The 12779-nt window shown below is 38.1% G+C and overlaps 1 protein-coding gene across 1 annotated transcript in view; it reads right to left on the minus strand.

Annotated features, from left to right (window-relative positions):
- Positions 1-2594: 2594 nt before the first annotated feature.
- The window catches only part of exoc3l2a (exocyst complex component 3-like 2a), a 39820-nt gene continuing 29635 nt past the window's right edge, over positions 2595-12779 (minus strand). The window contains exons 13-14 of the mRNA XM_061740661.1: positions 11279-11400; positions 2595-3606 (exon numbers count right to left, since the gene is read on the minus strand). Of these exons, the coding sequence (XP_061596645.1) occupies positions 3270-3606; positions 11279-11400 (459 nt within the window). The 3' untranslated portion in view covers positions 2595-3269. The remainder of the gene's footprint in view (positions 3607-11278; positions 11401-12779) is intronic.

Consider the following 12779-nt stretch of genomic DNA (forward strand, 5'->3'; position numbering starts at 1 on the left):
ACCGTCCTTGTCTTGAAATAAATAAATAAATTACAAAGTCATTAAAGCAGCAACATGACAGAAGAGCTGAATCTGTTTGATTTGTTTCACCCAAAGGGCTTTTATTATATTTCCAGCAAAGGATCCTGTTGATTCACAGAGAGTTTAACACATATTCATGTCGTCCCTCGCAGCATTTACAGATTCTACAGGAATCAGGCTCTAACGGGAGAAGGTGCAGGAAACAGGAAAGAAATGGCCCTTAAACGCATCGCCACGTCTTCTTTTATGAATAGTTTGCAGTTCCAAGCGAATAAACAGCTCCAGAGTTCGTGTAAAGTTCGTCATCACGGCTCGTTGGGGGCCAGCCCATGTGGTGATGTCACAGACAGACGGGATTGTGGGTAACCGTGACAGGGGATATACTGTATGATTAGGTAAATACACACTTTAGATAATCTTCTAGTTCAGGGGTGTCCAACCAGCCAACTACCCATAATCCTTCACTCCCTGCTCTCTATGAGAGATAAAAATACCATTAGAAAACGGAAAAGTAAAATCGTGCAATCTTGACATTTTGACTTGTTTCTCAAAATTTTGACTTTTTTCTCAAAATTTCGACTTTTTCTCAATATTCAACTTTTTCTCAAAATTTCGACTTTTTTCTCGACTTTTTTTTATCAAAATCTCGACTTATTCTCGACTTTTTTTCACAAAATTTCGTCTTTTTTCTCAAAATTTCTCAAACTTTCTCAAAAACGGATATTTCCCCCTGTACGTTTATAAAAGTCCCATCATTTCCAGGAACCTGCATAAATATCTGTTAAGGTGCTATGAGCAGCCAAACCTACAGGGGGCAGTGTAACGAGAAGATAAAGTCATGCTAGCCAATCAGAATCCTGGAAAAAAACATCAACAAATGACACGAGTAACTTCCAGTTACTTCCAAGATGAACCAGAGTGTTTGGTTTGGAGTGACAGAGAAGTGGAGTTACTTTTAAGTGTGACGTTAGAATATAAAACAGGTAAAATACAAGAAAATATTGACGGTTACAAACTAATTGTAACCACAGGTGTCACTCGTGACGCTGGTGACGTTTCTGTTTCATAATGTGACGTTCTGAAGCTTAAATGTCCGTTTCTCTCCGTTTACAAGCAAACGTGAAGACGGAGATTTTAAAAATCTACACTTTGGCCGGAGTTTTCAGAAATGATGTTTTTTGGAAACTTTGAGCTTCGATTTCGTGTAAACGAACGGCAATCTGATTGGTTGTTAACTGTGGTATAATGATCTGATTGGTTGGTAACTGTGGTATAATGATCTGATTGGTTGTTAACTGTGGTATAATGATCTGATTGGTTGTTAACTGTGGTATATTGATCTGATTGGTTGTTAACTGTGGTATAATGATCTGATTGGTTGTTAACTGTGGTATAATGATCTGATTGGTTGGTAACTGTGGTATAATGATCTGATTGGTTGTTAACTGTGGTATAATGATCTGATTGGTTGGTAACTGTGGTATAATGATCTGATTGGTTGGTAACTGTGGTATAATGATCTGATTGGTTGTTAACTGTGGTATAATGATCTGATTGGTTGTTAACTGTGGTATAATGATCTGATTGGTTGTTAACTGTGGTATATTGATCTGATTGGTTGTTAACTGTGGTATAATGATCTGATTGGTTGTTAACTGGTATAATGATCTGATTGGTTGTTAACTGTGGTATAATGATCTGATTGGTTGTTAACTGTGGTATAATGATCTGATTGGTTGTTAACTGGTATAATGATCTGATTGGTTGTTAACTGTGCTATAATGAGCTTATACCACGGCTTCTATTCTAAAGTCTCATCACAGCAGATCATTCCACATCAGGGAAGCAACAATGTTTCCATGGCAACAACCAACTGGTACAGATTATTGACGGTTACAGCAGGTAGCAAAAAGTAGGTGGTGATAAAGTTTATTTTTTATTTTTGTTAACAATTAATGAGTCATGTTGAGGGTAAACGTTGATCTCCGGGGAGGAGCTAACGTTAGCAGGGAGGAGCTAACGTTAGTGGGGAGGAGCTAACATTAGCGGGGAGGAGTTAACGTTAGCAGGGAGGAGCTAACGTTAGCAGGGAGGAGCTAACGTTAGCGGGGAGGAGCTAACGTTAGCGGGGAGGAGCTAACGTTAGCGGGGAGGAGCTAATGTTAGCGGGGAGGAGCTAACGTTAGCAGGGAGGAGCTAACGTTAGCGGGGAGGAGCTAACGTTAGCAGGGAGGAGCTAACGTTAGTGGGGAGGAGCTAACGTTAGCAGGGAGGAGCTAACGTTAGTGGGGAGGAGCTAACGTTAGCGGGGAGGAGCTAACCATGGATGGATGGAGGAGTTCCTGTCCCTGACATGCGGAGCTACATCTGCAGAGATGGACTATTGTTTTACACAGTGGGATATTTTTACTGGATAATATGGATTTATGATTAATTATAATCTACATACAATAGATTGTGTATTCCTCTTTCATGTTTACATTATCTGTAACCGTTTTATAAAAGCAATAATCACTTGGCGTCGGGCCGGAGACGCTGCTCTGCAGTGATATAATGATCCTCAGCTGTGATATAATGAGCGTAAACCACGGCCTGTCGTGATGTATTGCTTAAATATGAATATTTAATTTATATTATAAAAACCTCTTGTGTTTATCTTCATATTTTCTTTTGGCCGTACATTTTTTCCCTGCCATTTTGAGAGTGGATTTTTTTCCCTCCAAGTTATTTCCGTCACAAACACGAGCGCTAGCGCCCGTATAGCTCAGCGGGTAAACCTTCCCCTGTACAGCGACGCGGGTTCGATTCCAGTCGCGATATATTTTTCCTCCACTTTCTTTGTGTCTTTCTTTCACTGCACCATCAAATAAAGTCTCGCGAGCCGCGGGTTGGACAGCCCTGCTCTAGCCGATGCTTCTGTAACGTTGTGGTACAAAGATAAGATGAAGAAGTAACATTTTAAAAACACTTGATAATTCTCCGTAAGTGTAAATTGTCTCTCATATCCGCGGTGATGGTGAAATGTACAAACAGTACCTGAGGTCACGTGTCTCTTAGTGGCTGGAAACCACATTTGGGATTTCAAGGTGCAAGTACATCTCATCAGTATCTGCTGCTCTGCTAGCTTCTACTAGCATCTGCTAGCATCTGCTAGCATCTACTCCTCCCTGGGAGCTTTATCTTCCGAGCTGTCGGCAGATTGAAACATCTACTCCTCTCTGGGAGCTTTTACTCGTCTCGGGGAGCTTTTACTCGTCTCCGGGAGTTTTGCTCGAGTCCTCCGAGCTGTCGGCGGACGGAGGGAAGGCGTCCCCGGTCCCGGCGCCGGTGCCGGTCCGGTGGTTCCTCCGCGGCCGGTGCTCTGAGAACCAGTTAGCGATGGTCATGGCGAAGCGCAGCAGGCCCAGGCTGATGCAGTGAACCTCGGAGGTGATGGGGATGTCGGAGAAGAAGGCTCGGTCCCGCGTCGCGCCGCCGCCGCCGCCGCCGCTAACCTCCAAGTCCTTCACCACGTTGAGGATCTCCTGCCGCTCGGCCTGCCGCGTCATCCCCCGCACGTTCAGCAACGTGGAGACGTGCTTCTTCCTGTGGGACGGGAGGAAGAGGAGGAAGGTGAAGAAGGTGAGGAGGGTGAGGAAGGTGAGGAAAAGGAGGAAGGGGAGGAAGCAGCTTCAGCAGAAGTCCAGTCTGTTTGCATCGTCAAACCTGTCAAGACTGAATCCAGTCACATCTGAGTCATGAAACCTGATTCTGGGAAGAGACTGGACTCATCTGAAACTATAATATAATAAAGATAATCTGAAACTATCTGAAACTATAATATAATAATAATAATAATCTGAAACTATCTGAAACTATAATATAATAATAATAATCTGAAACTAACTGAAACTATAATATAATAATGATAATAATCTGAAACTATCTGAAACTATAATATAATAATAATAATAATCTGAAACTATCTGAAACTATAATATAATAATAAAGATAATCTGAAACTATCTGAAACTATAATATAATAATAAAGATAATCTGAAACTATCTGAAACTATAATATAATAATAATAATAATAATAATCTGAAACTATCTGAAACTATAATATAATAATAATAATAATCTGAAACTATAATATAATAATAATAATCTGAAACTATAATATAATAATAATAATAATCTGAAACTATCTGAAACTATAATATAATAATAATAATAATCTGAAACTATCTGAAACTATAATATAATAATAATAATAATAATAATAATAATAATAATAATAATAATAATAATAATAATAATAATCTGAAACTATCTGAAACTATAATATAATAATAATAATAATAATCTGAAACTATCTGAAACTATAATATAATAATAATAATAATAATAATAATAATAATAATAATAATAATAATAATAATAATAATAATAATAATAATCTGAAACTATAATATAATAATAATAATAATAATAATCTGAAACTATCTGAAACTATAATATAATAATAATAATAATCTGAAACTAACTGAAACTATAATAATAATAATAATAATAATAATAATAATAATAATAATAATAATAATAATAATAATAATCTGAAACTATCTGAAACTATAATATAATAATAATAATAATAATAATAATAATAATAATAATAATAATAATAATAATAATAATAATAATAATAATCTGAAACTATCTGAAACTATCTGAAACTATAATATAATAATAATAATAATCTGAAACTAACTGTCATTGTTACGTCAGGAAAACTACAGGAACAGGGAGATTACATTCATACTTTCACATGATACTGAATCTAAATGTTTCTAAGTCTTCCACATTGCATTTCACGTATGTGTGTAACATAAATTGAAATAAAACTCTCAATTAAACCTAGTAAAAAATACGTCAGGTATAAAACCAATAAATGTTCAAGACTTCTCATCTGTATAAAGGGGCCATACACAAGGTTATTATTATCATTATTATTATCGTCTACTATCGAATGCTTGAGTCGATGGTTATTAATCTGGTCAACAGTTTCTTCCCCCAAGCTGTTGCTAACACTCATAGAGTCTCAGAGTAATCAACCACTGTGCAATAATGACAATAACTAGAAAAATGTCCTCGCAGAAATTTTGAGAGTGCCTCGGGGGCTGCCCATTTGTGTACATTGCTGCATTTTTCAGCAATAAAGGTGAAGGACTCAAAACTAAGTCCGATGACACCACACACGACTCTGTATGTCAAACCATTCAAAAGTTATCGGACTATCACATATCGACCAATCAGTAGAAGGGGCGGTGCTAATATGCACCAATGAAGGTCAAGGAGTCAATACTGAGCCCGATGACACCACCCACGACTCTCTCTGGTTTGGCTGTGAGAAAAACCCAGATTTTGGGTTCTGACAAGGTCTCAAATAACTCTGATTTGTGATCAAACCGTAGCTCGTAGCAGAAAAACAAAAACATCGTGAGAGACACAAACCCGGCAGATTCTGACAATCTATTCAGATATTCTTTAAAATGAGTGAGTAAGCTCAGTGCGAAGACAGAGTTTTTTCTTTCTTTTGAAGAAAACTTTTGATTACATTACAGTAAATGGGGACTGAGTCAGGTATTGGCGCCGCTTTAGCCCCTCCCATTTAAATTTTGTGCATACTCCGCCTGTCAAAGTCACATTTTATGAATCCCAACACCTATGTCTACATTCTGACCAAAAATTATTTGTCTCCTTTTTACGGTTTGGCCGTGAGCTCGAGTTACAAATAAAAACTCAGGTTATTTTTTTTCTGTTTCTCCCACTCTAGAAACCGACACCTGCACTCTAGATTTGACAAAAAAGTGATTTCCAGTCCTCGCTTGAGTGCTCATATCTTGAAAAGTGTCTTAAGATCATCTTAGGAAAGTACTGTCATTTCTGTCACTGACATTTCTACGTGCAGATATGAGAAAGTTAGGTGACTCAGAAAAAAGGTGAATTTTGGCTTTTTTTTTTACCTTTTCCCATCCACTTTAAATTGTCTTTTTTGGCCGTTTTTTTGGGAATAACTTTGGGAAAAATTGGAATTTCAACACCAAAAGTCATAGCACACTATTCCCGATCGAGACACACGTTTTGATGTATGATGCGCTTGGGTCCTCTGAAATCTGTAGGAGGAGTAGCGAACCGAAATCTGGCCGGAAAATGAAAAAAAAATAAATAAATAAACACGCAGGATAACAATAGCTATGGCATAGCTATGGAGGAGGAGTGCCCCGTGGCGCATGCCCCGTGGCACTAATAATTAAAGCTGCAAACAGCGATGAATGGGCCCTCACGCCTGCAATTTTCGGTTTCGGCCATGGCTCCAAGAGACTTTTCTTTAAGTTGTGACATGATACAGGTGTGTACCGATTTTCGTGCATGTACGTCAAACCGTATTGTGGGGCTTGAGGCACAAAGTTTTCTAGGGGGCGCTGTTGAGCCGTTAGGCCACGCCCATTAATGCAAACCATTAAATATCACATTTATCACCAGGCCTGGCTTGGTGAAAAATTTGGTGACATTTTTGGGCACGTTTAGGGGGAAAAAAGACCCTCATTTCTTCGGGAGAAACGAAGAACGAGAACAATTCCTACAGATACAATAGGGCCCTAGCACTGTCAGTGCTCTGGCCCTAATAATAATAATAACCACAATCATATGCTGTAACAATGCACCTTTCAATAATCATGTCTCCCTCATACTGCTGCACCCTTCACCTTTTTAAAAACTGTAAATATGTTAATAATATCCGTCATGTGCCTATTTATTGTACAGTGAGCGATAATAACTTGGCCAAATAAACATGATTCTGATTCTGATTCTGATTCTAAACTCTAGCTACCGCGTAGGAATGCAGGTTTCAGTATCCTCTTACGTTTGCAGGTTTCAGTATCCTCTCACGTTTGCAGGTTTCAGTATCCTCTCACGTTTGCAGGTTTAGGTATCCTCTCACGTTTGCAGGTTCAAGTGTCCTCTCATGTTTGCATGAACGGACGTTGCTGCAGTAAAGTGAAAATTAAAAAGCAGCTTTGATGGTCTGAACGAGCGGCAGGGGAGACGCCGTAAACAAAGGGTGGGAGTTCTGCAGCTCTTCAACAATTCCCTCCTTTAAATCCTCTGAATTATTTCTTAATGCTCCTCCTTTCCACTTTTTTCTCAACATTTCGACATTTTCTCGAAATTTTGACTTTTTTCTCTACATTGCGACTCTTTCTTGAAATTTCAACTTTTTCACCAAATTTTGACTTTTTTCTCGATTTTTCAACTTTTTTCTCGACATTTCGACTTTTTTCTCGACATTTCGACTTTTTCTCAACTTTTCGACGTTTTCTCAAAATTTTGACTTTTTTCTCGACATTTCGACTTTTTTCTCGAAGTGCATAATGAACAAAAAAATCTTCCTCCTCTAAAATATATACATATTTTTTTTCTCCTGCCCTGATTCTCTTCCGTAGTTTTGCGTCGTAGCCACACGTTTCCACCAGCAGGGGGCGCCAGGCAGGAGCTGCTGGAAACAAACCGGCCAAAGGGAAAAAGAGAAAAATAACTGAGGACTGATCGCCTGAATGTTTGCTCTGGAAAAGGGTCAATGACGTGACACCTATATTTTCTGAAAAACAGATTTTTTTACAATTCAAAAAAGGTTTAAATGGATAAAAACATTCCAGATATATGAGCTACCTGTCCCACATATGGACTCACTTGAATTTACAAAAAATACTAGTTATTTGGGATTTAATTTAATAATTCATCTGGACAAAAAACTCTGAAATCACTTAAGTTAAAATTTTCACATGAATTTATGTGTACAGAACATTCTTAATGTTTGAACTACTGCAATAGATATTCTTTTATTTATTATTTTAAAATTGACCTGTTGAAAATCCTTATTCGTCATTGACCCAAAAAAACAAACATCCTAGGACAGGGATCATCATCACGCGGCTCTTTAGCGCCGCCCTAGTGGCTCCTGGAGCTTTTTCAAAAATGTTTGACCTTTTTCTTTTTTTTTCCTTTTTTTCTTCTTTTTTTCTCTATTTTTCTTTTTTCTTTTTTCTTCTTTCTTTTCTTTTTTTTTCTTTTTTCTTCTTTTTTCTTTTTTTTCCTTTTTCTTTTCCTTTTTAATCTCGACATTTCGACTTTTTTCTCGAAATTTTGACTTTTCTCAACATTTCGACTTTTTTCTCGACATTTCAACTTTTTTATTGAGATTGTACTTCAACATTAATCTCAACATTTCGATTTTTTCTCGAAGTTTTGACTTTTTTCTTGACATTTTTACTTTTTTCTCGAAATTTTGACTTTTTTCTCGACATTTCGATTTTTTCTCGAAATTTTGACTTTTTTCTCGACATTTCGATTTTTTCTCGAAATTTTGACTTTTTTCTTGACATTTTGACTTTTTTCTCGAAATTTTGACTTTTTTCTCGACATTTTGACTTTTTTCTCGAAATTTTGACTTTTTTCTCGAAGTGCATAATGAAAAAAATAAATCTCCCCCCAGTTATAACTAATATAGAAACATGCAGCATGTGTTTTCTTCATTCTAATTCTGATACAAGACTTTTCATTTTTTGCGGCTCCAGACATAGCCTATTTGTTTTTTGTGTTTTTGGTCCAATATGGATCTAAAACATGTTGGGTTGCCGACCCCTGCTCTAGGAGGCAGACTGTATATATATATATATATATATATATTTGTTTTCCCTGTTCTCCTGTGCCTTAGCCCCTAATAAAACCATTAAAAGGACATGTGCTCAGGTCTGCAGCGACTCCTCTGCTCCTCAACACCTCCCGGTTTAGATCCGAGCGTGGCACCAGTCTGTCTCCTGCAGGGTGGCAGGAACAGGAAGTACTCGGCAGCAGCTTCCTGTCTGCTCCTGGGAGGGTTCGTGCGTCAGACGATCGGCTGCCAACTGTCACCTGAGCCTGAATCACAAACAAGCCGGGACTCCCCCGGAGGCCTCGTCCAAACAGTCTGCCCTCCCAAAATAGCTAAGCTAATGTTTCCGCGCCCTTTTCCTTGTTTAGATCCACTGTGGAAAACATTAGAAAAATTAAAGCTGCAGCGATGAACGGTTCCCTGACCCCCCCGGGTTCCCCCCACATTCCTCGGTCAATAAAGCTATAAAAACTGCCTTTGCTGTTCACATACAACTCAACTTATCATCATAAACATATCAGAAATGACTCCACCACGAGTCTCTATATCAAACCATTCAAAAGTTATGGCAGAAAGTAGGAACTATCAAATATGGACCAACCAGATGAAGGGGGGGCGCGCTTTTTGGCGTCTATCGTCGCCACGGTAACACCTTTGACTGAGAAAAGTAATGCCCATTGAGGCACGATGGAGACACATCTAACGATGTATGCCATGCATGGGTGCACATTCCGGTTCAGGCTACGTTAACGGATAGGTTTTTTCTTCACCATGGTACAAAACCCCATCCGAATGAATGGGGCCATTTGGCCTGGATTTTGACATAAAATTTCCTTAAATCACAGCTTCATGAAATTTGAATATGTTGAAGTCCACAGTGTGCCGAGTCGGGGAACATTTGTACGATGTCTCTACGATAACCTGTTGCCTAGCAACAAGCGTCCAAAGTCAAATGGAAATTAAAAAAAAAAGAAAAAAGTGCCAATCGGGCCGAGTGTTTGAAAGTTTGAACGATGTCTCTACGATAAAGTTCGGCCAAGCAATAAGCGTCCGAATTTTCCCCTTTTTTTTTTGCATTTTGGCATCTAGCGTTGCCACGGTAACACTTTTGACTTTTGACTGAGAAAAGTAATGCCCATCAAGGCACGATGGAGACGCATCCAACGATGTATGCCGTGCATGGGTGCACGTTGCGGTTCGGGCCATATTAACGGACAAAAAAAGAGTGCGGAATAAGAATAATAAGGAAGAAAAGGGAAACCTTTTCTGTATACTAATATATCGCCTTCATTTTTCAGATTTTTCCGGCCGTGTTTTACTTTTGGGGATTTTTCTCTTCCATCTCTTCCAGAGCGGGGTCATGCTGTACACCCGCTGGTGCGCAGTGGGACTTTTGTGGCTTTAGCTTGTTAGCAAAATGCTAGCAACATTGCCCTTTGGGCCATTCTGGACGATTGCAATATGGTCATGCCACTACTTGGCATGCCCATAATAATAATAATAATAATTAAAGCTGCAAACAGCGATGAACGGGCCCTCATGCGTGCAATTTTTGGTTTCGGCCATGGCGCTAAGAGACTTTTCTTTAAGTTGTGACATGATACAGGTGTGTAGTGATTTTCGTGCATTGTATGTCAAACCGTATTCTGGGGCTTGAGGCACAAAGTTTTCTAGGGGGCGCTGTTGAGCCGTTAGGCCACGCCCATTAATACAAACCATTACATATCATATTTATCACCAGGCCTGACTTAGTGCAAAATTTGGTGACTTTTGGGGCACGTTTAGAGGGAAAAAGACCCTCATTTAGTCAGAAGAAAAACGAGAATGAGAATGAGAACATCTACAGATACATTAGGCCCTAATAAAAAATAAAGTTCAGATACAACAGATTCAAATCTCACCAAGAATTTATAAAGGCTTGTTCCCCTTTTTTAGAATTGGTCCTTACGCTGTCTTTCCATGATGTAGCTTAGCATTTATTATTGTCATGGTTACAGTGTTACTTGATCTATTTATTTATTTTATTATCATTGTTGTTGTTATTATTATTATTATTTTATTTATGTATTATTTTTTTAAATCTTTATTTCCTTCTTTATATATATATATATTGTTTTATTGCTATTATTTTCTTTTATATGTGGGAAAAGGGGAGGGTGGGACATATGTGGGGTTGTTTGTCTTAAAAACTTTGAAAAATCTTATAAATAAAGTTATAAAAAAAGAATAAAATAAATAAATAAAAACAAGGAAACTTAAAAAAGATGTTTTCATTGTTGGGCTCGGGGCCAGTAACAACACGGAGAATGTTGTAGCCGTAAGCAGAAAAGAATATCGGACCTTTGGGGGAAGCAGCAAGGAGAAAAACTGTTTTCATAGATGCTTCCTCTTTCACAATTAACATTTCACCAGTTTAAAAAACGGCCTCACCTAATAAATCTAATATCTGGAAACTGGACGGCCACGTCCATCTAAATGAACATTTCACCAGTTTAATCCTCACCGTATATCTGAATGGCCACCTCCATCAGGAATTAGTATTTTAACCGGTTTAAACTCACCTAATATCTGGGAAGTGCTTCACCAGGACGGCCACCTCCATCTGGATGGACGGCGTGTCCTCCAGGAGGACGATGTCGGCCACGTGGCAGAGGATGCTGTCCAGCCAGGACGAGCTGGATTCCTGATGAAGTTAGAGGAGAATAAGGACTTTAAATAAAATCTTGTCCAACCAGGACGAGCTGGATTCCTGATGAAGTTAGAGGAGAATAAGGACTTTAAATAAAATCCTGTCCAACCAGGACGAGCTGGATTCCTGACACAAGGACATTAGCAACGAGATTAGAGGAGAATAAGAACTTTAAACCAATGCTGTCCAACCAGGACGAGCTGGATTCCTGAAAACATTAGAGGAGAATCAGAGATTTAAATAACAGATACCGAGAATCATATACTGTGTTTCCAGCATCAATAACTCTTTAAAACCCGAATATTGGCAATAACCCGGTTACACGGCCATGTAAACACCAATAACCCCTTTGAATAACCAGAATTTGCTCATATTCTGGTATTACCCTAACCCTAACCCTAACCCTAACCCCACTAACCCTAACCCTAACCCCACTAACCCTAACCCTAACCCTAACCCTAACCCCACTAACCCTACTGCTGTTTTCATCAGAGCTTGAAATTCAGTCACAGGCACGAGGTTTATTAAGTTTATTCCAAGCATCTGCTGCTGAAAACCTGAAAGCTTTCTTCCCAAATTCCCTTCTTATTTTTAGAAATTTTGAGAAAAAAGTTGAAATTTTGAGAAAAAAGTTGAAATTTTGAGAAAAAAGTTGAAATTTTGAGAAAAAGTCGATGTATTTGTAGTTTTACCAAATCAATCAGAACAATTCATACAGAAAGTCTGAACTCCACTGTTTTCATCAGAGCTTTAAATTCAGTCACAGGCACGAGGTTTATTGAAATTTATTCCAAGCATCTGCTGCTGAAAACCTGAACGCTTTCCCCCCAAATTCCCTTCTTATTTTTAGAAATTTTGAGAAAAAAGTCGAAATTTTGAGAAAAAAGTCGAAAAAAAGTTGAAATTTTGAGAAAAAAGTTGACATTTTTAGAAAAAGTCGATATATTTGTAGTTTTGCCAAATCAATCAGAACAATTCATGCAATTCATCCAGACAGTCTGAACTCTGCTGTTTTCATCAGAGCTTTAAATTCAGTCACTAGTACGAGGTTTATTAAGTTTATTCCAAGTATCTGCTGCTGAAAACCTAAAGCTTTTCTTCCCAAATTCCTTTCTTATTTTTGGAAACAACCAAATGTAAAATGTCCATTGAGAGGAGATTGTAACCACCTTGTTTCCTTGTTAAAAGAGAAGATAAATAAGAAGGAATTTGACCCAGAATGGCTTTATAAATGAACATAAAGCCGTGACTGAGGCGACGAGCAGCTAACGATGCTAACAGTTTAGTTAGAGAAGACAGTGATGGAGAGAACTACAGTTTGGTATAAATCTGTTTTCTGGATGAAAACAGAGACTAAAGGTGAAAAACACAAC

The sequence above is a fragment of the Cololabis saira genome, chromosome 14 (genome assembly GCF_033807715.1).
Source record: "Cololabis saira isolate AMF1-May2022 chromosome 14, fColSai1.1, whole genome shotgun sequence".
In the NCBI taxonomy this organism is placed as follows: Eukaryota; Metazoa; Chordata; class Actinopteri; order Beloniformes; family Belonidae; genus Cololabis; species Cololabis saira.